General features: G+C 49.4%; 1 protein-coding gene across 1 annotated transcript; it reads left to right on the top strand.

Annotated features, from left to right (window-relative positions):
* Nucleotides 1-210: 210 nt before the first annotated feature.
* Nucleotides 211-24,424, top strand: ATAD3A (ATPase family AAA domain containing 3A). The gene is made up of 16 exons (XM_040084505.2): nucleotides 211-463; nucleotides 1,198-1,274; nucleotides 1,501-1,602; nucleotides 3,078-3,137; nucleotides 3,454-3,523; nucleotides 4,450-4,615; nucleotides 5,731-5,800; nucleotides 7,824-7,979; nucleotides 8,177-8,233; nucleotides 9,148-9,273; nucleotides 10,072-10,196; nucleotides 12,389-12,440; nucleotides 13,802-13,872; nucleotides 16,063-16,230; nucleotides 16,497-16,605; nucleotides 24,025-24,424. The coding sequence occupies exons 1-16, from the start codon at nucleotides 235-237 to the stop codon at nucleotides 24,202-24,204; spliced, it is 1,818 nt and encodes a 605-aa protein (XP_039940439.1). The 5' UTR covers nucleotides 211-234; the 3' UTR covers nucleotides 24,205-24,424.
* The last annotated feature ends 220 nt before the right edge of the window (nucleotides 24,425-24,644 follow it).

The following is a 24,644-nucleotide window of genomic DNA, read 5'->3' as shown; positions in this document are numbered from 1 at the left end:
CGTTGCTAGGCGGAAGCGCCGCCCGCCCCGTTTGTCCCTCCCGGCGCTCCGTCCCCACACAGCGCTCCCGCCCCTCCCGCCTCCTTCAACCAATCAAACCCCACACGCCGCGCGCCTCCTCCAACCAGAGCGCGGCGCTTCTCCCCCTCGGGCCAATGGGGGGCCGGTCCGCCTTCCGCCGCATGCGCGCGGGCCGCGGCGCGTCCCCCGCGTGCAGGCGCCGCCGCCGCCCTCATGTCGTGGCTGTTCGGGCTGAACCGCGGGGCCGCCCCGGGCGGCGGCGGGGACGCGGCACCCCCGGGCACCGGGACGGGCGCGGGCAGCGGGGCCGGCCTCTCCCTGCCGCCCGCTCCCGGTGGTGGCGGCGCCGCGGACCGTCAGACGCCCAAGGACAAATGGAGCAACTTCGACCCCACGGGCCTGGAGCGCGCGGCCAAGGCTGCGCGGGAGCTGGACGCGTCCCGTGCGTGAGGGGACGGGGCTGGGGAGCGCCTCGGGGTGTGGGGATGGGGGACGAGGCGGTGTCGGAGCAGGGAGCGGCCCCGCGCGAGGAAAGGGCAGGAGTCGCAGCCCAGGAAATTCCGCCTGGATGTGAGGAACTGACGGTTCCGCTCTGGAACAGAGAGCGGGGAGGGTGTGGAGTGTCTCTCGCTGGGGGTATTGCGGAGCTGTCCGGACACGATCCTGTGCGCTGTGCTCTGGGATGACCCTGCTGGAGCAGATGAGGCTCCTGGAGCCCTTCAGCCTCAGCCGTGCTGATACTTCGTGTCCTGTCGCGTCCTGCCTGACCCGAGCAGCCTCTGGCTCCTGCCCTTCTCTCCTGGGGCCTCAGCATCAGCATGCCCGGTCAGTGACCTCTGAGAGCTTCCTGCAGGGTTTGAGAGGCACCAGAGCATCATAACATCACATATTCCCTGAATGGTTTGGGTTGCAAAGGGCTTTAAAGCCCATCCAGTGCCACCCCACCTTCCACTATCCCAGATTTCTCCAGCCCCATCCAGCCTGGCCTCGGTTGGAGCTTTTCCACGGCTGTGCTAAGAAGTTTCATAATCATTTATTCCACTGAGGGTTGAACATGCCCTTGCAGAGCTGTGCTCCAGGCAGGGCACAGCTGAAACAGGATGGATTGAACACTCTGAGCATCTTCTTTGCTGAGAAAACACCTCTCACTGTCTATGATCTCTTCCCACCCTCCAGGCCATGCCAAAGATGCTCTGAGCCTTGCCCAGATGCAGGAGCAGACCTTGCAGCTGGAGCAGCAAGCCAAACTGAAGGTGTGTAGGAATTCCTCACCTTGGAGCTCCTCAGGCAGCTGCCAGGTTTGGGAGGGACAAAAGTTAAAATCCTGCAGAGGATGATAAGTTTCTCGTGTCAAGGGTCATCCTATAAGGGTACCACTCTGATCCCAGCGGGATTTCTTGGAATGTAATTGTCAGCAGAGCTTCTCTCCAGGCTGTTCTGTTAATTTCTGGTGATTAAATTCCCTGATTGTTTCCCCAGGAGTACGAAGCTGCCATAGAACAGCTGAAGAATGAGCAGATCCGGGTACAAGCAGAAGAGAGAAGGAAAACGCTCAATGAAGAAACCAAACAGCACCAAGCAGTAAGGGGATGAGGGGGAAACCAAGTGAGGGGAGACCTTGTTTGTATCTTCCCTTATAGAAAAGGCAACGATGCATTAATTATCCCTTTCATTATCCCTTTAATTAATTAGCGCTTTTGGGGGCGAGGGGGTTGTGGGCAGGCAGAGGTGTTCACAGGCTGAGCCCCTGTTCTGTCCTGGTTTGTGATGCTGAGCTGCATTTTTAGTCCTCTTGGACTTCTGTTCTCCAGTTCTGGAACATCCAGAGGAGCTGGTGGTGGCAGATTCTCTCATTCAGTATTTTTTGGGATTTTCTTACAGGGCTTTTCAGGGAAGCCTTGAGGAATACTGGTTTATCAATCTGTGTTAGCCTGGACAGTGAAATGGCTCTGAAGTTATTTGGATTTCAGTCTTAGGTGGCTTGAAACCCTATTTCTTCTGAAATAAACAGGAAAAGTATCTTAAAAGGAGTAATGATGCAAATCTGAGTAGTTGTGAGCAGTGTTGGTGCTTCCTGGTTTGTTTTAGCCTGAGTCACTGATGTGCCAATAATCCCGAAACAGGGGGAAATAAAGGCTGGCCTTTATGTTAAAAGCTAAATCATGGTGATTTCTTACTCTGAGAGCACAGGAGATGAGGGAATTGATTCATTCTAATGGATTCTCCAGCTTGGGAAGCTTGCTGGAGCTGTTTATTTGGCACAGGGTGCTTTTACCCTGGCAGAGTTTGGACTTTGAGCAGGGCTGGCCCAGGAAGCAGCTGCACGCTCAGCTGCTCTCAGGGCATCTCAGCTTCTTCACCTCCTGCTGCTCACAGGGCATCGCCTGAAATCACAGCAAACTCTTGGGTTATTTCAACTCACTGCAAGCTCAGTCTTGTTTTATTCCATGGTGGTTTTTTACTGTTGCTGAGGAGATAATTCCCAAGCTGTTCTGGTGTCCCTGTGTTTGGAATAGGGAATGACACAGAGCCCTCCCTGCTGGTGGATGTGGATCCTCAGCCCACCTCCAGCTCAGTGGAGATGACTTGGGTTTATTTGGAGTTACAGTGGAAAGTTGATCAGAGGAATTAATGAGGAGCAAGTAAATCTTTATCAAAACCAGATCCCATCAGCACATCCTGACAGTTCTATTGCCTACAGTCACCAGTCCAGATAAGGTGGTTTAAAACATGAAAACCCGTTCTTTCCCATGGAAGTCTCCTTTTCTGGGCCAAGGAACGCTTGCTCTTTGCTTTGACATCTGTGATCCCTTAAAATGAAGTCAGATTTAGAGGTTTCTAAATCTCTGTAGAGATTTCTCAACACAGAGGAGTTTTTGGTGCTGAATGAGGATATTTCGCCCGTTCACATTCAAATCCAGGATAATTTTTTGTTTGTGTGGATTTTCCCATTTTATTTGTTTGGTTTTTTTCTCCTGAACCTCATTTCCATGAGGACCAGGCTGTTTTTTTACTGCCTAATCCGTGTATTCTGAGTTCTGTTTTGTTTTTTGAAGAGAGCCCAGTACCAGGACAAGCTGGCCCGGCAGCGCTACGACGAGCAGATGCGACAGCAGGTAGGGTGGATCCCTGCTCTGGCCCAGCTGGGAACGGGCTGGGAGCCTTCTTAAATCCAGGAGATGCTCTGGAGCTGTGCCCTGTCCTGCTGGGCACAGTTTATTTGTATTATCTGCTCAGCATCAGCAGTGCTGGCCTGGCACATCAAGGGCTGGGCATTGGGACAAAGCAGCAGGATAAATCTGGGAGCTGGGGCGAGGAAAACGCACTTCAATCTGAGCAGCAACTTCTTGAAAATATTTGCAGCACTTAAGTTTACACTTGATGGAGTTCTTACAACATCAGCATCTCTTCTGCTGTCCTCTCTCCCTGCAGCAACTTGCTAATGAGGAAAATCTGAGGAAGCAGGAGGAATCTGTGCAGAAGCAGGAGGCCATGAGGCGAGGTGAGTGCTTTGTTCAGCTGCTGAGGGGGTGAGGCCACGTGGGGTCCTTGTGCTGATCTTTGTGTCCGTGCTGTGTTGGATGTCAGATTGGCAAGAGCAGGTAAATCCCAGCAGTGCTAAAATTACCAGTTGTTTCCAAGGTTAGTTTTAGAAAGGGCTGCACTCCTAAACATCTGCCTTGTCACTCCTGGATTTCCCAGTGAACTGTCAGCATCTCCTGATAGAATAACTGAAATTCTGATCTCATACTGGAACAGCCTGAAATAGAACCAGTTTTGAGGAGGGGAAAGAAACAAAACTCCTGGATTTCCCAATGAACTGTCAGCCTCTCCTCACAGAATAACTGAAATTCTGATCTCATACTGGAACAACCTAAAATAGAACCAGTTTAGAGGAGGAGAGAGAAACAAAACATCTGAAAGGAGTGGTTGAATCTGTGTCACCTCATCTCCATTCAATTTCCTGCAGAAAATAAAAAAAAGTTTTAGTGTAAAACTTGCTTAGTTTCTTTTTGTTGTTGGGAATTGCCAGAATTCCCGTGTTTGCAGAGCTCCACCGGGGTGCAAGTCTCGGAAATGTTGGAGCAATTTGTGGTGGACTGAACGGGATGGGAAAGCCGGTTTGCTCCCAGCACAGATGTGCACAGCTGTGCTGCCATCCAGGGAGGGAAGCTCAGCCTGACCAAAACAGCCCAGTGGTGAAACCCTGTAGGCTTGGGTTATTTTACTCCTGGATTTCTCATTCATTCTCCTTTCACACAATTCCGTGTTTGAAGTAACGGAGCAAAATCCCGCTTGGGACCGGCAGCTCCGTTTTGCTTCTCTCTCACCCACTGCACACCGACTTCCCTGGGATTTTCCTGCACCCTGGCATTAAACCATCCAAAAAATTTGACCTCTCTGCTGGTTTGTTTTTTTTAACCCAAGCTACGGTGGAGCGGGAGATGGAGCTGCGGCACAAGAACGAGATGCTGCGGGTGGAGGCGGAGGCGCGGGCGCGCGCCAAGGCCGAGCGGGAGAACGCCGACATCATCCGCGAGCAGATCCGCCTCAAGGCCGCCGAGCACCGCCAGACCGTGCTCGAGTCCCTCAAGTGGGTGCAGGAGGGACTGGGGCTTCTCCACGTGTGTCCCAGCACGCTGGAAAAGCTGGGGTTTATTCCTCTGGGGCTTCTTCACGTGTGTCCCAGCACACAGGAAAAGCTGGGTTTTTATTCTTCTGGTGCTTCTCTAAGTGTGTCCCAGCACATGTGGGAGAACCTGGGGTTTGTTTCTCTGAGGAATTTCAGCCTGGTGCTTTTCCAAGTGTATCCTCACATGTGGGAGAACCTGGAATTTATTCCTCTGATGCTTCTCCAAGTGTGTCCCAGCACGTGGGAGAACCTGGGGTTTATTCTTTTGAGGAATTTCAGTGTTGTGCTTCTCCAAGTGTATTCCCACATGTGGGAGAACCTGGGCTTTATTCCTTCAAGGAATTTTGGCCTGGTGCTTGTCCACATGTGTCCCCGGGTGTGGGAGAACCTGGTGTTTGTTCCTCTGAGGAATTTCATCCTGGTGCTTCTCTGAGTGTGTTGTCCCAGCACATGGGAGAATCTGGGGTTTATTCCTCTGAGGAATAAACCAAACCTGGGTTCCGAGGAATTCCAGTGCTGTGCACCCTTGTGTGAACTCTCTCACTTGTCTCACTGCGTTATCGCCTGAATGGCACCCAGGGATGTTCACAGTGATTACATTTTTCTCACAGATTATTTCAAACCTTGTCCTCTACTCCTGCAACTCAGTAACTCTGAGAGCCCCTCAGGTCTTTCAGAACATCCACCACAAAGCTGTAAAGCGGCTTGGCTCCACAGGGGTGGGTGTTCAGGTTTGGAATTGGTTCATTTTAGGTCTTCTGAGATTTTGAACAAAAGAAGCTTTAGAGTTAAGCACCTACAGTTCAGCACAAATTATGCATTGAAGAAGTAAATTGATACCATCTTCAGGCCAGATGCTTTTTTGGACTTAATCCCAGCTCAGGTGTAGGCATCAGATGACTATAAATATATTTTCCATGCTCGTTCATGTTCCAATTCTGAGGTGAATAGCTTTGACTGGTTCTGAAGAAGATTATAACAACTTTAATACAATCTGAAAGTCTGTCTTTAAAACTTACCATTCAGTCTTTGAAATCCCTTTCTCTCCTGCTTTCCTTGCTGTTTGCTTGCCACAGGACAGCTGGGATGCTCTTTGGGGAAGGATTCCGTGCTTTTGTAACAGACTGGGATAAAGTCACAGCCACGGTAAGGTTGGGATATCTGTCAGTAACTTCCAGAAAAGTCTGAAAATGTGTGTTAAACACCTGATTGTGTCACAGCTTTAGACCTAATTTTGATGTAGCCTAGAGAGCACTTAGAGAACTCTTACCTGTGCTAAATAAATGGATTAAAAACCAGACCAGCATCTTTTCACAGGACAAAAGAGCTTGGCCATGGAATCTTGGGGACATGAAGTTGTTTCTCAGTCTAATACTTACAAAAAAAACAGCAGTGAAAATCTATTTTTGGTAACGTGGCTGGTTAAAATAGAAATTTTGCCTTAAATCAGTCAGCACCATCTGCTCCACCCTCTGATTTTATACACAGAGGCTGATACGATACAAAACATCCTTTGCCTGAGGGCACTGGGGAGAACAAGACGAGCTTTTAGTGGCTCCTTTTATCATCTGTACCTGGGGTGTCTGCAGCATTCAGAGCCTTTTGTAGATCAGTGCTTGCTGCTTTGAGCTGTGCCTTCACTTCACCCAGATTGCGGTTTCCTGCATTATGGTCGTTTTTGCTTCTGACATGCCCTTCTCTTGTGAATTTGGGACATTTAGCTTAAAAAAAAAAAAAAAAAAAGTAAATAAAAGGTAGGTATATTTTTGGAAAGAGGATAACACAGCTGGAGCTCATATTTTCTGTTGAAAATTTTGACATTACTATAAGGTAAGAACCAGTCAGTTGTTTTAAGATTCTTGTAATTGAAGCCTGAATTTTCACCTCTGCCTATTCTAAGGGCTGCTGTTTCCCAGCCAAGCAGAACCGTGGAGGTTCTACTTAAATTTTTTTGGCTCATTGTGGTTTTAGTGTAATTCACTTTGTTTAGTTATCAGAGACCCATTCCTTTACTTGATCCTTTATGAAATAGGTAGGTGCTGTCATCAGACTGATTTTCAGAGTTGGCAGTTGGGTTTTTGTTTGATACAGAGCTCAGTTTTAAAGCTCTGTTTCTCTGTGTCTTGTGACTTGAACATCAGTGAGGTCCAAAAGTCTGAGAAAGTGATGTCAGATCCATCCAGGCAGAGGGAGCTTTGCTCTGTGCTGGATGGTCTAAGAGAGCATGAGATCACAGCACTGCTTTTAGAGGGAGGCTGCTAAAAAGGTGAAATGTGTTCAGTGCTCTGTGTCTGAGCTGAACTGGGCGTGGAGATCCCTCAGTCTTTGCATCCTGGAACTCCCAGTTCTGATCCCCTCGTGTTTCCACCCAGAGCAGAAGTGATGTCACACGTTTTCAGCAGAGTGAGAGCGAACAGATGGTGCCTCATGGTTTATTGAACAGTGCCACCCTTGTTGTCCTTGAGGCTTTTGACCCTGGTCTGTACTTGCAGGAGAAGTCAGCTTGTTTTAAAAGCAATTGCTGCAGTTTGCTCTTTTCTCTCATATAAATTATTGGCATCAGCTTTAAGCTGACTCCTCAGTCTGGAGTCTTTCTGCTTCACTGGCAGATCGATGGGAATGTCTCGTTTTGTTGGGTTTCTGAAAGAGCAGCCCAGTGCCGTGATGGTAATTCCCATGATGGTTTTGACTTTGCTGCTCCTCTGGACTCCCCATTCCCTGTTGCGCTGGGGCTGGCACAGCTGCCACCTTTAGCAGATACTCCCTTTTTGTTCCCCACTGTGCCCTGCCTCAGTGGCATCTCGAGTTCAGCTTTCATTTTCTGGCGTGGTGAGGGGCATTCTGGCAGGCAGCACCCGCCTGCCGTGGCTGTTTTATCTTCATTACTCCATTTAGTTGAAAATCTGGACAGCCCCACGCATTTTGGGCAGGAATGTACTTTTGGATTCAAGACTAAAAGCTTCACTTGTGCTTCCTCTGCCATTTGCTGTGCAAGAGCAGTCAGTGAGTGTGAGACCTTGACTGTCTGAACAGGGATAAAACACCTTACCAAAAATAAACCCCTCCTGCTCAGCATTTGTCCTGAATCTTAATTCCCCACCACAGGACAGGCAAGCACTGCTTTGCCAAGTGTGTTTTTTTGCTAATCTCTCCCCTTTTTTCTTTGCAGGTGGCAGGCCTGACCCTGCTGGCAGTGGGGGTTTATTCTGCCAAAAATGCCACGGCTGTGGCAGGGCGCTACATAGAGGCACGGCTGGGCAAACCCTCCCTGGTGAGGGAAACCTCCCGGATCACTGTGCTGGAGGCTCTGAAACATCCCATCAAGGTAAAATTCAGCTTTGTTCCTGTGTTACACTCAGCAAAACTCAGGCTGGGATGGTCAGTGGGTCTGAAAAAACAGAATATTGGAGGTGGAGTGGATGGGCTGAGCACATTTGCATTCTGTGAGATGTTTTAGTCTAAGTGAGTTGTCAAAATGTGGGGATTTTCCTGCCTGTGAGTAACTGAATTTGTCCTCTCAAGGTTGGTAAGCGTCTCACCAGCAAGGCTCAGGATGCCCTTGAAGGAGTTGTTCTCAGTGTGAGTACTCTGTTTTCCTGTCTTGGGCTGTGAAGGATCGCTTTAGATTCTAATTAAGAGCTGTTGGTTCCTTTAACTCACTTCTAAAGCTGTAATTCCAGCAGTTTTGGAGTCATGGCACCCTTGGGACACTGAGCCCATAAATAAGCTCCCGTGTTCAGTGTGGCATGCGCTAAGCAGCCTGTTCACCTTTTTTTCCTCTGAAGAGCAGTTGGAAGTCTTAATTCAGTCCTTGCTCTGGTGCAGTTTTCTCTCTGTAGTCAGCATGTTAAGATTCAGAATTCCACTTGTGCCATCTGAATTTAAGGATTACTGAACCCAGACCTGCTTCTATGCCAAAAAAAATCTAAATACTGTGTGCATTCGCCCACCCTGAGATTGGTTCTTGACTTGCTAATTAGTGCTGCTTCTGTATCTTTGCTTCTGAATTTGATTCCTGGTTATCAGGCAAATTTTAAGAGCTGCTTGAAGCTGCTGAGAGAAAATGCTCCTGCAGGAATAGCTCTCTCCCAGTATCCCCAAATGCAGTAGCAATATAAATACGAGTTTGTGACTTGAGAAGGAATTAGCACTGCCAAGAGTTGCTTAATATTTTGACATATCCCTCCCAGGGCATCCATTAGGAAGTGAACATTTAGGTGTTATCTGTTCCTAGAGTAGTCACTGCACTGCTTCCTGCACTGCTGCTTTTTCTTTATGAAAGAATTGTAGCCAAGTGGACAGAAAATCGAGTAAATCCTCACATAGGACAGGAAATGACCTTGGTGTGGAGTCATGAGCAGCTGAAGTTAAGACTTAAAAAGCTTGAGCCTGGAGTGCTGCCTCCTTCCTGCAGGTACTGATCTGGGAAGCTGGTTAGGTGCAGCTCTTTTTTTGGTACTTTCTGCTCCTTACCTTTGCCTCTTTTCTTGCAGCCCCAGTTGGAAGCACGTGTGAGGGACATCGCCATAGCAACGAGAAACACAAAAAAGAACAAAAGCCTCTACAGGAATATTCTGATGTACGGTCCCCCTGGCACTGGAAAAACTCTCTTTGCCAAGGTAAAACCCAGCCAAGATTCTGCCAACCTGCACGTTGCAAAGCGTTCTGAGAACTCCAGGGCTTGGGAAGCTTCCCTGGGCTCAAATCTATTGCTGGAGTGTTGCGTAAACATTTTCTTTCTGTTGGAGAGGGAGGAAGGGGCAGCCTGCCTGCTTCGGCTCTGAGTCAGTGCAGCCACTTGGATTCTGGTGCTGAGAGGAGCCTTTCCATCTGGAAAAGGCCCTTGGCGACTGGGGTTTGTGGGGATCACAGCAGCAGCCACTGCATATCCACCTCTCTTGGGTTTATGTCCTTGGCTAGATGAGTCGTTCCTGCTGTTGCTCACAGTCCCAGAGCAGAGGCAGGCAAGGCTCCATGTGCAGAGGCACTGCCAGGGTGATTTTTACATGGATTTGAGTCAGAATTTGATTTTTTCTAGTGCCTGTCCACAAGACCCGAGGTTTCATCAACTTTTTAACAGTGGCAGATTTGACAAACTGATGCAAGTTGAATTTTTTTCCCTATATCAGTACATTAAACCATTACCCCGGTAGTTTTCTGGGACTATGGCACCTAAAGCTTTCTATGGCACCTACTGGATTTCTAAAGCCACCTAATTTGGGTTTCTAAGGCCAACAGAGATGGACAGAAATGAAAAAAATAAACAATACACAAGTTAAAATTGTCACGGAGTGATAAAGAGCATACAGAAGCCAGTATCTCCTGACAGGACTGAACTGCTTTAATTCCCTGCTCCTCCTCCATGGCCTTGCAGTGAAAGAAGAGGATTCATTTGCTGCTTTTTTGTTTCGTTCCAGAAATTGGCTGTGCACTCGGGCATGGATTATGCCATCATGACAGGAGGGGACGTGGCCCCCATGGGCAGGGAGGGGGTCACAGCCATGCACAAACTCTTCGACTGGGCCAACACCAGTAGGAGAGGGTAAGTTGAACTTTTATTGAATTTGAATCCTCAGTTTGGGTTTTTGCTCAAAAAAAAAACCCCAAAAAATCCCCTCACCACAACAGTGTAGTTCAGCCCCGCTGTCGCTGTTATTGAGTGAGGTAACACTGAGCAAACACAGAATCTCCTGAAGTTTTCCTGGAATGGGTGAATCCTCGTTAATTAGTAATATTTAAAAAGCTGAAAGCCTTTGCTTTTCTGTTCTCACAAACCCTTTTTACACCAACTTTTCCAGATCAGTCGTAACTTGATTGTCAAATCTCGCCAAGCAGCAGGAGACTTCCTGCCCACTTGAAAGCTGGGACAAATTCCCTTCAGGGTGATTAATGCTCTGACAGTAATTAGAAGATTTAGCACAACTCAGGTGTTCACACTCTGGATGTTCCCTGTTACAGTTGCACAGATTTTAAACAGACAGTATTTAGATCCAGCTTCTTGCTTGCTTTTGAGTCTCAAGCAGGAGGAGTGAATTATAAGAAACAAAAGAGGATTAAGGAGGAGACAGATGCTAAGTTGTGAAAATCACAAACACAGAAAAGAACTTTTGCCTTTTCAGTCACCTTCAAAAGGAAATTTTTATCTGCAGAGGATCCTCACGCTGAGGCTGAAACTTGGCTCCCTGATTTTGTAGAGTGCGTAGTTAATTTGCTCCTACCAATATAAATGGATTTTTGCAGTGCAGAGGGAGCTGAGGAGTTGTTTGTCCAAGCAGGATGGTAAAATTCAATATTGACCTTTTCAGGGGGTGTCACTCTGGGTTTTGTGCTGGTTTGATCTCAGATCTGTAAATGTGGCTGCCCAGTGATTTATGTGTTCTCTGATTGCTTCAGATGGACATTATCTTGCAGTGTCCCTTTTAATCCTTGCTTCATTCATCACCTAAATCTTTCTATTTCCCCTTACAAAGAAAAAAAGCAGGGAAACGTCCTGAGAATTTAACTTCTTAAGCTTCTATCCTGGGAAGCTATAGAAGGGAAGGTGTTAGAATTCAAGTGAGCTTAGAATTCAAGTGGGAAGTTGGAAGAGATGTGAGGATACTCTGCTGGATGCTTCCATTAAGGAATTCTTTTACAGCACTGCCTGGGTCTGAATTTCTCTGCCCTGCTAAGAATTTCTCTGCATTTCAGCTTCCTACACTGCCTGATCAAAGCTTACGTGTGTCCATAGGATCAATTCTCACCTCCAGTAGCACTGAAGTACTTAACCACATTTAATTCTGAATATCCACCTGTCTTAGCTGTTGCCTTTATCAGCTGGAATTGTGATAGCAGAGAATATTTGGGAGAAGCTGGGGCTGGGTGGAAGGTGTTAATAGGCCTGTAATCTCCTGGAAGACAGCTGGCTTTGGAGCCAGGCAAGGAGGTAATACAAGCTGTGACAGCTTTATGAGCAACCCGGTTCTGTTATTGATAAACATCTTTACAGGCTCAGTCCCTCGGGAAGAGCACTGCCCTTGGGTTATGAGTGAATTTATTTTGGTGAATAATTCATGGACTTTATTAATTCGCTTCTCCACAGGTAGTAAAACCATTACGTTGGTGCTGCTGTGGTTTGGAAAAGGAAAACCTCACAGAAATAACAGAGCAGGCTGAGGGGAGGACTCTGGTTTGAGCTTTTCAGAGCTGCGTGAGAGAGAAAAATGGCAGGGAGGTGTCACTGTCACCACGATTTCTGTATTGTGCCCTTGCACACATCCCTCTGAAGAGGAGGGAATGCTATAGTAGCACTCTCAGACTTCAGCAGGTCAAAATTTCAAATATTCCACTGCAGCTTGGCAATAACATCCAGCACTGCCGGCCACAAACTGCAAAACTGCCTATGAAAAAACTCCCGTCTAGATTTAAAAATCCAGAGGAATTTAAGGTCATGTCTTGCTTCAGTCTGCTCCTGAACAGCAGGAAACAGAACTCCAGAGGCCTGGGGGCAGATTTATGGCCTGAGGTGTGGGACACTGATCCATTTTTCAGCTGCTGGGCTGTGCCAGGAGCACGAACGCCACGGGCAGGTTGGTGCAGCTCGGCCGCGAAACGCCGCCCGAGGGATTGAGGCTGCTCGTGCGATCCTTTGGGTGCTGCCGGCTCTGGGTGCCCGGCAGAGGGGCAGGAGGCTGCTGCAGCCAGCCGAGCCTCACTCACCCTGTCCTGTTACTGTGTAGTGCTTTCCTTTTGCAGCCTGCTGCTGTTCGTGGACGAAGCGGACGCGTTCCTGAGGAAAAGGGCGACGGTAAGCGCTCGGTGCGCGTCCGCTCCCGCCGCAGGGGCGGCCAGCAGCCCCCTGAGCTCGCGGTATCTGCCTGCAGTGGGCAAAAAATGAAAGCTGGCACGTGCCTCAGTGCTCAGCTGGTGGCAGAGACGAGAAATCGGCGTTTTATGGAGTGGAATGTGCGTCTGGAAAGGGAGAATTCCTGCCTGCAAAAGATGGGTGGTGATGCCGTGATCATTTTTTGTTTTTTCTTTTAAATGCCTCTTATGTATTCTCAATACTCATAGCATGCATGCTTGTAATTCCTTAAATCTAACGTCATGACATAGTTCTAATATTCTATTAGGCCAAAGGAGCCAAACATCCTAAAAGCCTCGCCATTAAAAACAAAAAAATTCCTTCCGCTACCTTAAAAAAACCAAAATCTCCTCTAAAACACATCCTGTAAACTAAAATTAAACTCATCTAAGGGAAAATAGTTTGGAATAAAGAAATATAACACTATTCATTCAAACCTCTCATTAAAACATCTTCATTAAATATGCTAATTTACAAAAATCTATCAAATTGTATATGTGCTCTACCATGAATGTACATTTCAGTGCATTCCACCTTAGCAAATTGTTGCACCACAGAAATCCTTATTAAATACCAGGATAAAAACCCTTTATCCCTTCACTGTGTCTAACTCTTTAATTTTAACCCCAAGGAGAAGGCATCAGTGACCCAGTCTTGTTGGGGGTTTTGCAGGAGGAAAATAAGGAAGGAAAGAGGCATATATTGAAAGTTTTTCCTGATGGTACCTTGCAGGGTTTGGCCTTTGTCCCCACAGATATTTATCTTTGAAAGCTTTCATTACAAAACTGCTCTATGCTACAAAGCTGCAGCAGCATCTTCCCCTGTGGGAGTAATTTGTGTTTCCAAAGTCAGTCACCACATTGTGCATCCAGTCTGGAGCTGCTACTCGAATCCCAGTTGTGTATTTAAGGAGCTCTCCAGGAGCTTGCTTTGAATGTGTGAGTGAATGCTTTGCTTATTTTCCTGTATCACACCGGACTTCCCAGCTAAAATAGCAGGGAAAGCCACCTGGGCCAGTGGCCAGAGCGTTGGGTTTGAAACCAGGCAGATCACTGGATGAGTGGGGATAAATCTGGAATCTATCCTGGAAGCTTTAGTTCCTAACTTTTTTCCTGGATATATAAATGGATTTTTTTCCCCCCAAGGTGTTACAGTGCTTTGGATTCTGCTGTAATGCAAATGCTCGACAATAACAGAATTCCATGTTCCTTTGAACAGAATTCCTTTGTCCATAATGCTGCTTAAAGCTGTGACCTGTCTGCAGTCCTCAGCAGCTGATCCTCCTCTGGGCTTCTTCTTTGCAGGAGAAAATCAGCGAAGATCTCAGAGCGACTTTAAATGCATTTCTGCACAGAACGGGGCAGCACAGCAACAAGTGAGTGTCCACTTCCAGCAGCTGGTATTTCCCTGGATTGAGGAAGGTCTTTAGAGGGTCTCTGGTGTACAAATGGAAGCTGGAAATCATCTGTGCTGCTTGAAAAAAATCTGCAGAGAGCAGATTAAAGTTTATGTGCTGAGTGTAGCTTGGTCCTCCTTCAACTTTTCCTGGCACTTAGAAATCAGAACAGAAGGAATTTTTTTTTTTTTTTTTCCTGAAACTGGGGTGTTTGGACATCTTGAGTGTCTCGATGTTTGTATTTTCTTTCTTGGTAAGTTACTGTTTATACAAGAGCCCAGGAAAATAGCTGCCACAAAAATTCAGAGTTCATGCTGGCTGGGTGCTTCATGTTCCCTGGAAAAACACTTCAGTGGTGCTTGTTCCTCCCAGTGACCTCTTCCCATCTCGTGCTTGTGTGGGCAGGAGCTTTGAGGCAGATGAGTTTCCATCTGACTGACCCCGTGTGTGATCCCGGGGCCGTTCTGAGCGCACGGTGGCAGAGCTGAGGTGACACAGCGGCAATGTCACCGTCCCCCAGCCCTGCTCACTTTGTCACATCCACGGGAGCTCCCTGCACGGCACTGCTCAGTTTAGCCAGAGCCATTTCCTGGCTGTCCTAATGGAGAGGTGACCTTTCCTCCACCTTTCCCAAATTATATTTGATTTTTTTTTTTTTTTTTTTGGTGTGAACTTTACTTAGTTGTTAAAACTTCTCCTTTCACAATTGAGCCAACAAGAAAAGCTGTCTCTGGCTTTATGTGGGAGAGTGAGGATTTTAATGATGAGCTCCCCTCAGTGAGGCTGGATTGAAAGACTTTTAAAGTAACCTCCTGACACTGAAATAAATATCCTGGAGGGTCACTGTTCCAGGACATTTTCTGTCCATGGGATCTCTTGAACTTGTTGGAACCGATGCAGCTGGAACTGATAATTGCTTCTGTGTAGCTCCTCTGTGCCAGAGGTGCCTGGGAAGAGGTGTTTTTCTAAAAGAAATAAATTGCCAGAAAGCAAAGTGTTGATCCTGCAAGAACCTTGGTTTTCCCTTTGGGAGGAGAGCAAATCTCTTCTGAAATGATACGTGGAGTTGCTCTCCAAAGCTGTGTTCAGTATAATTATTATTATTACGTGATCTTTGCAAGAATAAACACGGTAAATATTTGTCCTGCAAATCAGGGACAGGCAGGGGATGGTTCTGTCTTTCCCCTGATGTTAAATTGCCTTGGAGGAGCTCTGGGGGTGCCTTTTTGGGTGCTGGGGATGCTCTGCCTCCCCTCAGCAGAGCTGAGCTCTGGTTTGCAACGAGAGCAGCGTTGAATTCAGCCCTGATTTCAACCGTGAGCCATTCGAGGACACTGAACATGCCCTGGTGATTCATGCACTGCTTTTTACTTGTGAGCAGCCTTATTGCTGCTCTGGGCAAGCAGCAGTCCTGCATCCATGAGTGGGAGCTCGCAGGAATCGGCGTAATGGGGCGTGTAAACGGGGCTGCTTTGAGACCCCGAGGAGAGCTCTTCCTTCAGCAGGGAGCCGTCACCAGGACTGGGAATTGCTGCCTTGAAACTTCCCAAAATCCTCCTGTTGGGATAGCTGAATGTCTGAATATCAGGCTGCACGGCAATCCTTCATCCAGGCTTGTGTTCCTGCAAGTCCTTGTTGGTAGAAAAGCCAGAGTCTTGTCTTGGCCGAGTTCTCTCCAGAAATGACAGCAGAGAACACGGCCCCTTGTAGCCAATGACTCAACCAGACAGCAGGAACATCAATATTCCAATAGCTGTGCTTAAAAGCCCATTTCAAATTATTAGGCACTATTAAAGTGGTGACATCAATTAAAGCATTAAAGTATTGGCACGGGGAAGAAGCATCATTACAGAGCAATAAAAAAAAACAACAAAAAAAAAGAGTTTTCAGCTCCAAAATGCAGCAGGACCAGGAACAGCACATCTGTGTCGTGGAGCAGAGCTTGGTCTGCAGACATCAGACTGTTCTAAACACATTTCAGTGCAGTGCTTGAGATGCTGTTAAAGCCATTTCTAAGGAATCCGGGGGGTTTTTTTTCAGGTGATGAAACATTTTTAATCCCAACCACGGCAGCTCCCGATGCCCAGACTTAGCTCATCGATTTTTATTTTTATGGCTTTGTCAGTCTATCCTTTTTATTTTATATTATTTTTTTTCCCCTAAACCCAGGTTTATGCTTGTTTTAGCAAGCAACCAGCCTGAGCAGTTTGACTGGGCCATCAATGACAGGATAGATGAGATGGTGAACTTCGACCTGCCGCAGCTGGAGGAGCGCGAGCGGCTCGTCAGGATGTATTTCGACCAGCACGTCCTGAAGCCGGCCACGGAGGGCAAGCAGTGAGTGCCCCTCCCAACCCTCCCACCTTGGAGAATTCCCTTCCTTTTCTTGCTTTTCCTCACCCCCATTTCCTGTGCATTCTGCCTCTAAACCCGCTTTCGACAAGCAGCACACGAGTGGGAGATGCCTCTCGCTGTCTCCATGCGATGCCATCCCAGATTTTTTGTTGCGCCCTCCAAATTCAGGAGGCAGTAATGCAAGCAGGAAGCTGTAGGAACTGCAGTGGTGTGGCTGCACGTCAACAAAAGGTCGTTGTGCCTTTCAGGAGGTTGAAGCTGGCCCAGTTTGATTATGGCAAGAAGTGCTCAGAGATTGCCAGGCTGACCGAGGGCATGTCCGGCCGGGAGATCTCCCAGCTTGCTGTGGCGTGGCAGGTGAGTGGGGCTCTTCTTCCTCCCTCCCTCCATTTTCCCTTTTTCCCTTTTCCCTTCCTTTTCTCCTCCTGCAAGGTTTGTTTCTGGAGTCTCAGATCACCTCTCCCTGTGGCAGTTGGGTTTGTCCATGGGGTGGTACCAGAACGCTGCTGGCTCGGGGGTGGAACATCGTAATTCCTCATCCCATAAAGAGGAGGAGTTTTGACAATCCCTAATGGGAAATCCCTTACGGAATTTAGGTAAATCAGGTGAGTTGGGAGTGGATTTGGGCAGTCCATGCTGGCCACACTCGTGGTCCAGCTCAGGAGGCTCAGCAGAAGGAGATGCCTGATGTTGTGCCTCATTCGGGCACTGGACCATCCTCCCTCCCTCCTTTGTTCCAAACGCTTTCAGTGCAACTTGGGCTGTTAAAGAAACAAAACTAACTGGAATTGGAGCTAAAAAAAAAAATAGATATTTCCTCCATACGTAGAAATAAGAAATGCAGTCACTTGGAGTACAATTATTCACATGCTTAGCAAGCTTTAGTGTTGTTGTTGTTTTTTTAAAAAGATCAGGTTTTCACCTGGTTTTGTCACAGCTGCCAGGTTCTTACTGGATTGTGTATTTTCATAAATAACCTAGAAATATCAGCTGAAGGAAGGTGCTCCAATTTGTGTGTTGTCATGCAACTTGCTCATGTCAGCTTCCTTTCAGGGATTGTAAAAACAAAGTGGCTTTTTGTTTACTTCTTAAATTTTTAATTTAGTTTAGCGGCTCACAAACATCTTACGAAGTTTGTGCATTTCATCCCTTCTACGACTTGGTTTTCCCCCTTTTAAGGGACAGAAATGTTTATCCTTTCTAATATAAATTAATTTTAATTGCAGCACTCATGAGCTGAGGTCTGATTTGAGTGCTGTTAGTTCTTATTTTATCCTTTGGTAGCACACAGCTGGTTCATTTTCCTGTATCATTTTTGTGATATTGAATCATATTCCAAAATGTGTGCTGTCATCTGCCCCACGTACGTGAAAGGCTTTGCTGCCAACTATTTCCTGTAATAACAACTTGTGATAAATGATCCTTTTGCTTTTTATCACCCCTTATCAGCAAGTTTGTCATTACTCCCCAGGAATGACCTCAGCTTTTATCATTTATCCTTCAAGTGCTGGTGGAGGAAGGAAGAAAGGTGGGGGTGACTAATTTTCCCTGACAGCTTTTTCAAACGTCCCTCGTGCTGCCAGCACTGTTAACGAGGTTTGATGTCGAATTGCAGCGGGAAGTTTCGCTCCTCTCTGCTCCCATGGAACGCTAAAAAAACCCCAAAAACACGCAGGAGAGGGTGGGGGAGAAATATTTAAATATTTGGATACAGCAAGAAACTTTGTCTGTGTTAAAATCAAAGTTCAAATCAAAGTTTAAATCCAAGGGACCTCATTTCTTGTTGGTCAGGAGGGGCAGTGGGATGTGCCAGGGGTCAGTGAGCAGCGCTGGGACTGGACATGGGGGCATCCAGGTGGGCTAAGAATTGTCCTGGGAGCTGCCTCCAGAGCTCTGGATGCTCTGGGGGTTCTTTTCCAGCCACTTGTGATGCCTGAGGATCTCAGCTTTTCTATTTTTCTTCTGTTTGGAATCCTGCAGTTCTTTGGTGCAGAACTCTAAACTCCACGTACAACGTGAGCTGCTGCCTGCACATTTTATTTTCAGACAATTCCTTTCCAGGCCTGGGGATCAAGGGCACAATTTCACTGCCTCAGGCCCTGAGAAACGTAAACAAAAGTGAGCTGGGAGCAAATTTGGGGTAAACTCCTTCATCACCTGAAGCTGTAATTGGAGAATTAACCCCCAATCTGCAAATGGACCAAACTGATCAAAGTGTGAAAACCCGTGGTGCATTTTTTGGACGAGGAATTTGGAGCTGTGACCCACTGGAGCTTGGCTGGAGCTGCTGTTTCTGCCCTTGGCAGGACGTGTCCCCCCTGCCCCCCCGTGTGAAGCCCCTCACAGGTTTGGGGAAAAGCCCCTCTCCAGGCACCAGGTGTGTTTTGCTCACCCCCAGCTGATCTCCTGGGTGCTGTTGGCATTTCAGGCCCTGTTTTAGCACTGGTGACTCGATTTAGGTGCCTTTGTGGCTGCTGCCGTGCTCTGGAGCGTCAGGGAAGGTTCAAGGCTGCAGTTCCCCAGCCTTTCTGGCAGCGTTTTCCTGCATCCTGCTCTCCTTCCCGTGGTGCTGGTGCACCCCTGTGCATGGCTGTGCTCTGAACTGGGTCAGGGAGCTGGGCACGGTTAAAAATAGCCTGGCAAGACGAGTTAACTGCCTAGCTACAGTGTTCAGGGGAGGTAGGGGCCGCAGGGACCAGGAACTGACTCCAAAAAATCCTTACCAGGCTTCCCTCAGCTGGGTGCAGCAGCTGCAGGGTGCTTATGTACCACAGACACTCTGTGTTCCTTACATCTCATGTCAGTAGATCATTTTGAGTCTTTTAACTCCCTTTTAATTCAAGGTGCTGCCTGCCAGAGGTGGGCAATAGTGTGATTACAGAATATCCTGAGCTGGGAAGAACCCACAGGGATCGTCCAAATCCATCTCTGGGCCCTGCAGGGATCAAACCCCCCACTCCCACCCTGTGCCTGGTGTGAGCAGCCTTTGCTGAGTGCGCACCTGAGCCTTAGTGCTGTGCTCAGGAAGGGGTTTGTGTGGAGCTGGGAGCCTCTGGAATCCTCCGCAGCTCTGGGATCATCCTCCCCTCCCAGAACTGGACCCCACAGGTGGCTTGGGGAAAGGGAAAGTTCTGAAGCTTTCAGAGGTGAAAGCATCCCAGGCATCAGCTCTTCCCTGGCACAGCCACTCTGTCCTGTGTCCCTGCAGTCAGTTCCCACGGGGATTCTCCTGCCAGTATCGCCTTTACAAAACCATCTCAATTAAACTGAGCCATAGCTGCAGCTTTCAGAGGCTTAGCTCCACCAGGAACTGGATTTGGGATGGATTGGCTGCCATTTACACCGAGTTTTAGCCCACTGCTGTTTCAGTCTGGCTCTGTCTGCCCTGAATTTACCAACAGGAAAAAAAAAAAAGATGCAGAAAAGCCAAGAGTGTAACCTCTAGCACTGGGAAAAATATTGCTGTCTGGCACAGCTAACAGTGTGCGTGCTAGAAATCCATTTTAATCTCTTCTGCAGGAGGCTGAGCATTCCCTTTTGTCCTTGTGCTTTTCCATTGCCCTTTATGGCTCCAGCATGGACTAGATGCATTTTCACCTTAAAAATTCCCCTCAGCTCTGTTGATAGTCGTGTGCACACTTCCCAGCACTGTACTCAAACCTGCTGATGTGCTTTGGGTAAAATGTCAAAACCAAAAAGCAACCTTTCGCTATTCCAAGCTGCAATCTTGGAAAATTGTTTTGGCAGCGCTTCAGGAGAATTCCCAGGAGTTTTATGTCCCAGTGTGAGCTTCCTGTCATTTCCTTGCCTTTTATGCCACTGGCATAAATGCCTTTTTTTTTTTGCTCCCTGAACCTTGTTTATATTTTAAAAATAGCTGTTGCTTTTTTTTTTTTTTTTTATCAGGCTATTTTCATTATAAATGGGATTCAGATGATACAGAGGAGTCTGGCCAGGTTCAAATAAACCACGAGCCTTGGCTGAAATGAAGCATGAGGTCATTTAGGCTGGACTTGTCATCTGTTCCCATCCCCAGCAAACAAAATTATTTCATAATTGGGTTTGAGGGCTAAAACAGGAATTGCTGCACTGGAGAAAATGGGTTAAAATTTGTCCATGCAGGAGGCAGAGGTATGAATATAAATGAAGCTTGGTACCGTTTTTGTGTGTGTGCAAGCTACTCCCAGAAGGGGCAGCTGCTTCTCCCATTTGCTTTCTTGACAGCGAGGGCCTAAGGCTTTCTAAAAATAGAAAGTCATTGAGAAAATCAACAGAGCATGAACTGCACAGCTTTGCAGGAGGTTCCACACTGGGCTGGATGGGCTGTGCAGAGGCAGGGCTTCCATCCTCTCTGAGCTCTGCAAGCACAAAGCTGCACCCCAGGAAAGATCTTTTTTCATTTTAAAACACCCCACCGGGGCTGCATTAAAAGAGATTTTTTTTTTTAGTTGCCTGAGAGTCCTGCAATAAAAAAATCCAGAAATGTCAAGGGGGGTGAGTGAGGTCTGAACAAAACCTTTGCAGCGTTCCCCTTTTGCAGGGAGGACGGGAGGGGTGGGGAGAGGTGCTCTGGGGATATTTGGCAGGTTCTAGAAGCAGCCTCGGTGCTGAGGATCCTGCTCAGGCAGTGAGTGCAGCACGAGAACCTCTGTGCAGAGAGAATTCTTTATTTACAGACCTGCTCCTTCTCTGCACTCCCCCCTTGGTGCTGAGGATCCTGCTCAGGCAGTGAGAGCAGCACGAGAACCTCTGCAGAGAGAATTCTTTATTTACAGAGCTGCTCCTCTTCACTCCTTGGTGCTGAGGATCCTGCTCAGGCAGTTAGAGCAGCACGAGAACCTCTGTGCAGAGAGAATTCTTTATTTACAGACCTGCTCCTTCTCTGCACTCCCCCCTTGGTGCTGAGGATCCTGCTCAGGCAGTGAGAGCAGCACAAGAACCTCTGTGCAGAGAGAATTCTTTATTTACAGAGCTGCTCCTCTGCACTCCCCCCTTGGTGCTGAGGATCCTGCTCAGGCAGCACAAGAACCTTTGTGAGAATTCTGTCTTTACAGACCTACTCCTCTGCACTCCCTCCTTGGTGCTGAGGATCCTGCTCAGGCAGTGAGTGCAGCACAAGAACCTTTGTGAGAATTCTCTTTACAGACCTGTTCCTTCTCTGCACTCCCTCCCTGAGGCCAGTGTTTACTCCTGGTTTGAAGCAGCAGCACCAGCCTGACTTGGCAGCTCTGCCTGGAGGAAGGATTGCAAAAGCTTTGCACAGGGGATGGATTTGATGCTGCCTGCAGGAAAAACCAGCCCCTGCCAGCTCTGGTGGCTTGTGCAAGTGAGGCCTTTTGTGGTCTAACCAGTTCTCCTCCCCCCCAAAAAAAAGGGCTGGAAAGTTGGTTAGGGGAGCCTGAAAACCAACCTGGGTAACTTTTTCTCATTTCTGGAAATAATTATTCCTCCTGCATGCAGTGCTGCTGTAATGGGCAGCTCTACCCCACAGCACTGTGGTGACAGCTCATCCTGGGCATCTCTGGGCAGTGGAGGTGTAAAAGGGTCACACTCGAGTTTGTTCCTGTGCTGCTTTTGCTGTCAGGCTCGTTTCTGCCTGGAATTGATGTCATTTGATGGTTTTTGCACCGTCAATAATTGATGGAGCCCTGCGTGTGACGCCTCGGAAATCACACTGCAGTGAGATCAGAGTTCATGTTCCTCACAGGGGCGGGGGACAGAAGGGTTGGCACGGGACAATCCAGGGTATGTGTGCAGGTTTGGGGCTGTTAGGGCCTGGCAGGGTGCCAGTGGGGGCTGCAGGGTGCCAGTGGGAGCTGCAGGGTGGCAGTGGGAGCTGCAGGGTGGCAGTTGGAGGTTCAGGGTGGCAGTGGGAGCTGCAGAGTGGCTGTTGGAGGTTCAGAGTGGCTATTGGAGGTTCAGGGTGGCAGTGGGGGCTGCAGGGTGGCTGTTGGTGGTTCAGGGTGGCTTTGTGAGCTGCAGGGTGGCTGTGGGGAGCTCCCACCCCTCATCCCAAGCTCCCTCATTCCCTGAGCACGGCAGAGCCGCTCACGGGAGCCTTTGCAGAGGGAGGAACCAGATTTAGAAATCGGCAGCTCAGGGGCTGCTCTGTTACCTTGGAGATGGGTGCAGCTGACAGCACAAGCATCCTTCCCTTGCCGGGAGGGACCGGCTGCGCTGCAGGACGGCCGGGCTGAGCCCCAGCTCTGCTCTCCTCTCCTGTCCTGTGTGCCCCCTGCTCCAGGGACATCCCTCTGCTGCCTGCCTCACGGGCCTCTCCCCCCGTGGGCTGTAGGGTGAGGGTGGCAGAAGCTGCCAGCCCGTCCCCAGGGAGCTGTGCTCACGTTTGTGCTGCCTCTCGCAGCTCCAGGAGCGAGTGTTGGCCAGCAGAGCTGGGGAGGGGAGCTGGGGAGGTCCTGTGGGGATTTGGGTGCAGGAGGGGAGCTGGGTATCCTGTGGGGATTTGGGTGCAGGAGGGGAGCTGGGGAGGTCCTGTGGGGATTTGGGTGCAGGGTGGGAGCTGGGGAGGTCCTGTGGGGATTTGGGTGCAGGAGGGGAGCTGGGTATCCTGCGGGGATTTGGGTGCAGGGTGGGAGCTGGGAAGGTTCTGTGGGGATTTGGGTGCAGGAGGGGAGCTGGGGAGGTTCTGTGGGGATTTGGGTGCAGGGGGGGAGCTGGGGAGGTCCTGTGGGGATTTGGGTGCAGGGTGGGAGCTGGGAAGGTCCTGTGGGGATTTGGGTGCAGAGAGGGGTGCTGGGGAGGTCCTGTGGGGATTTGGGTGCAGGGTGGGAGCTGGGAAGGTCCTGCGGGGATTTGGGTGCAGGAGGGGAGCTGGGGAGGTCCTGTGGTGATTTGGGTGCAGGGTGGGAGCTGGGAAGGTCCTGTGGGGATTTGGGTGCAGAGAGGGGTGCTGGGGAGGTCCTGTGGGGATTTGGGTGCAGGGTGGGAGCTGGGAAGGTCCTGTGGGGATTTGGGTGCAGGAGGGGAGCTGGGGAGGTCCTGTGGGGATCTGGGTGCAGGGGGGGAGCTGGGAAGGTTCTGTGGGGATTTGGGTGCAGGGTGGGAGCTGGGGAGGTCCTGTGGGGATTTGGGTGCAGGAGGGGAGCTGGGGAGGTCCTGCGGGGATTTGGGTGCAGGGTGGGAGCTGGGAAGGTCCTGTGGGGATTTGGGTGCAGGGTGGGAGCTGGGAAGGTCCTGCGGGGATTTGGGTGCAGGGTGGGAGCTGGGGAGGTTCTGTGGGGATTTGGGTGCAGGAGGGGAGCTGGGGAGGTCCTGTGGGGATTTGGGTGCAGGAGGGGAGCTGGGAAGGTTCTGTGGGGATTTGGGTGCAGGAGGGGAGCTGACACAGCACTGGAGTGATGCAGGGGATGTTCCTGAGGGAGTGCATGGGGAACGCAGGGTCAGTGCACGTTAAACACCAGAGGCACCACGCTTCCCCCAGCGCTGACGTTCGTTCTGCCGTGCAAGTGTTCAAACAGTTTTCTGTTGCCCCCCTGCACCTGCCTCTATTGGCTTCACCTGTGCAGCTCCTTTAGAGCAGGAGAGGAAATTGAAAGGAGCCAAGTGTGGGGCCTTTTCCTCTGAGAAGGAGGGCTTTGGTTCCCAGGAAAGCCAGAGGTGGGCACAGCTGCTCGTTGGCGATCGCTCTGCAACGAGAGAGCGTCGTGGGGGGAAATCTCTCACGGAGAAGAGAACAAAGAGAGGGAGCAGTCTGAGCTGTCCCCTGATCCCAGGAAATGCCATCCCTGAGGTGTCTGAGTGTCCCTGTCCCCACAGGCAGCAGCCTACGCCTCGGAGGACGGGGTGCTCACCGAGGCCATGATGGACGCCCGCGTGGCCGACGCGGTGCAGCAGCACCGGCAGAAGATGGAGTGGCTGAAAACGGAAGGTGCTGAAGCCAACAAAGGGACTGAGAGGAGCCCTGTGCTGCCTTTCCCCAAAGGAACAGCCGTGTGAGAGGCCTGCGAGGCTCCACGTGAGGAGGGAAAAGCCGGGAGGGGCTTCAGGGCCAAGGTTTGGTGGGGTCAGCTGTGGAGAGCGGCGTGGCCTCGGCGCCGGGGAGGGGCTGCTGCCTCGGGCGCCTTGGGGTCTCGTGCTTTCAAACTGCACCAGAAAAAGCAGAAGTGGTTTCAATAAGGCAGAAGCAGCTGAATTAAAGGACTTCTTGCTGAAATAACCACTGGCTGTGCTGGTCTCTATGGCCCGTCCTGCTGTAGAAGTACAAACCCCAAATCCTTGTGAGCAATTTCTGTGAGAACCCGGGGCTTGTCCGAGCCTGACGCTGCCACACGTTTAAATTTGTAGGGTTTGTGCTCCAGCAGAGGCATTTCTCAGCATTTTACCCAGATCCTGCCCGTGACACCGCTCCTTGCTCACATCTCTGCATGGCGTCACTG

Source organism: Hirundo rustica, chromosome 22, assembly GCF_015227805.2.
Source record: "Hirundo rustica isolate bHirRus1 chromosome 22, bHirRus1.pri.v3, whole genome shotgun sequence".
Lineage (NCBI taxonomy): Eukaryota > Metazoa > Chordata > Aves > Passeriformes > Hirundinidae > Hirundo > Hirundo rustica.
Note: the sequence above shows the minus strand (reverse complement) of the source record. Positions and strands in the feature narration are given on the sequence as shown.

Excerpts from the sequence above, each read along its gene's own strand:
- ATAD3A (XM_040084505.2), top strand. The coding sequence starts at position 235 with ATGTCGTGGCTGTTCGGGCTGAACCGCGGGGCCGCCCCGGGCGGCGGC. Across the intron at positions 4,616-5,730 it reads ACCGTGCTCGAGTCCCTCAA|GACAGCTGGGATGCTCTTTG; the intron begins GTGGGTGCAGGA and ends TGCTTGCCACAG. Across the intron at positions 13,873-16,062 it reads ACGGGGCAGCACAGCAACAA|GTTTATGCTTGTTTTAGCAA; the intron begins GTGAGTGTCCAC and ends CCCTAAACCCAG.